This window comes from Pteropus vampyrus, unplaced genomic scaffold (genome assembly GCF_000151845.1).
Source record: "Pteropus vampyrus isolate Shadow unplaced genomic scaffold, Pvam_2.0 Scaffold148, whole genome shotgun sequence".
Lineage (NCBI taxonomy): Eukaryota > Metazoa > Chordata > Mammalia > Chiroptera > Pteropodidae > Pteropus > Pteropus vampyrus.
The window spans coordinates 3,087,934-3,090,460 of NW_011888929.1; the positions used below are offsets into that span (position 1 = coordinate 3,087,934).

At 35.1% G+C, this 2,527-nt stretch overlaps 1 protein-coding gene across 3 annotated transcripts in view; it reads right to left on the reverse strand.

The window, feature by feature from the left end:
* TRPC6 (transient receptor potential cation channel subfamily C member 6) overlaps positions 1–2,527 on the reverse strand; it is a 118,471-nt gene that overhangs the window by 40,580 nt on the left and 75,364 nt on the right. For 2 of the 3 annotated variants that reach the window (XM_011369417.2, XM_011369418.1), the window contains exon 3: positions 196–381. The exons of the other annotated variant lie outside the window; for it this stretch is intronic. In XM_011369417.2, coding sequence (XP_011367719.1) covers positions 196–381 — 186 coding nt within the window. The remainder of the gene's footprint in view (positions 1–195; positions 382–2,527) is intronic. 3 annotated transcript variants of the gene reach the window in all.

A 2,527-nucleotide genomic window follows, 5' to 3' on the forward strand; every position in this document is an offset into this window, starting at 1 on the left:
TATCTAGATTTAGAGCTGTGTTCAGTGTAGGTTAGATGCCTCACAATTAGGCCCTTAGGCTTCATTAGAGAATCTGCTTGATGCAACCCTGTTCATTAGAAAGACCTCGCTCAATTTAACTGTGCCAACCTTTCATCCTTATTTAGCACCAATAAAAACTGAAATAATGTAAATAGGCTTCATGCCTGACCTTACTTTTTTTACTTCATATTTAATTGCAAGTTTTAAACGGCTGAGATTTGGACGGCCATGATCTCCACCACTGTGGTGTATTTCAACATCCCCATTCAGAATGGCCTCTACTTCTTCGGTATTCCTGCACAGGTCAAGGAGTCCAACTACAAAATCTTTGCACTGCATTGACAGTTTTTTGTAGTCATTCTAAGAAAGACAAAGCAAAACAAAAAAACAATAATGTAGAAATAGCACATTTTTACTATACTACTCAGCAGAATTTATCAGTAACTTAGTTTGTAGAGAAAAATACTTTTTTTAGATTTATCATTCTTTTACTATGCTTTAATTGCTGTTGCGCTGAGTAACCATAATAATTTTCTTCATACCTTCAAACCCTAAAAAAGGAAATTTGTCTAAGGCATAATCAAAGTTATCAAAAAGAAGTATACTGTGCCAAACTCATCTATTGATTCAGGAGAAATATAAAATAAGCAACTTTCCCCACTACTTTGCGTACATCACATCTCTTATGTTCATAACTTCATCAGGAAGGCACGTAATACACATTTGATAGATCTTTGGAAGACTTTTAAACTGCACTGGTTAATTTTAAAAACATAGGATATTGGAGAAGTTCCGAAGAAAAACGAACACATATCAATTATCTATTTAATAAATTGTTACTGAGGATCTGTATGTGCCAAGCACAGGGTCAAAAGGCAAGTCCAATATAAAGTCTGCAAATTGAGACCTTCTTTGGAGAAAAGAAAGTTTAATGAAAATGCTTTCACTGTAATTTATCTCTGATGACCTAGTATTAATGCTGAGAGGATTTGAACAGTGAAGATTATATTTAAACACCAAAACTCATGTCAAACTCATATACACATGTATTCACATCTTCATTCAGGTCTTCCTAATAATTCCTTCTTCTTTACTCTCTTACATTGAAATAGGACCTTTTATAACCCAACGTTAATTGAGAAAACTCACTAGCTAGAGCTTGTTGCATTGCAAGTGAATTATATTATCTCATTTAATCTTCACAGTCTCTTGCTCTGTTAGATTAAATAATGTGTCCAAGACCATGCAGCCAAGGTTGAAATCAGGATTTAAACCTAATTCTGTTTGCCCCAAGCCCTTTGTCTTTAAAAATTATACTACTTTGTCTCTTCTTTATAAAATGCATTCTATTTTTATCTTGAAAAACTGGGAGGCAAGCAGGGCAAATACTATTCCCATTTTGCACATAAAAAAGTGAAAGTCCCCTGAGGTCACAGAGCTTCAGTGGCAGAGTGTTCTCTTAAAGCCAGCTTTGCAGATTCAAAGTTAGTTATCTCCTCTATCCTGGAGCCAACGAAGTGTTTTTGGATGAATGGTGGAAAGATCCCCTAGAAAAACTGAGAGAGGAAGATGTTGGAGAAGTATGATTGTCTCTGGGTGTCAGTCAATAAGGTAATATTTTGAGGAAGTCTATATGGAAAATAGCTTCATACTGGGTAAGTGTGTAAAGCACCTACTAGGGCTCCTCTCTGTAAATCATGCCAAGTGATCTTTCAATACAGTTTAGTAACTTCTAAACAGGCTACAATTTGCTAACTGCAGGTCCAAACAGATTCTATAAAAGCAAATTGATAAAACAAATTATATCTTAGCTGAGAATGGCTCGAACTAGTTCTAAACAGGTATCCGGTCAGATAGTATCTGGTCAGAGATACAAGGAAACAATTTTACCCCTTTCATGAAATAGTCAGTTAGGGTCCTGGAGACAAACTTTGAGGTGTGAAAGTGCAGATGTGGTGCATGTCCACCATACCGGAGCACAGTGGTTAGGAGCTTGGACTTTTAGAGCTAAATGTACCTGTAATCAAATCCCAGTTCTTCCATTTTTTTTTAGCCATGAGATCTTAAATAAATTAAAACCATTCTATGAGGTGGGGGCTATTATTACTCTAGTTTTACAGATAAAAAACCTGAGACTTGGTGAAATTATATAAGTGTTAAAGAGATCACACATGCAAAATTCATAGCATGGCGCTAAGCATTTATCAAGCATTTGATAAAACATAATTATTTTATTTTATATTATCAAAGGCAAGATCTGAAAACAGGCCATTTCTTGACATCTGTAAGCACCCATGAGCTATGATAAAACCTAATACACCTAGCCTCTCTTATATGCAGAGCTCAATACTGGACATATTCTTAGGCATTTTAAAGTCAAAAATGTAATAGTCAAAATCAATTTTCTCTAGAATTGTAAAAAGTCTCATGGTGAAATTAGACATTTAAAAACAGAGTAGGATCCATCAACTGTGGGGTAACACTTTTTAGTAGAAACTACATTGAC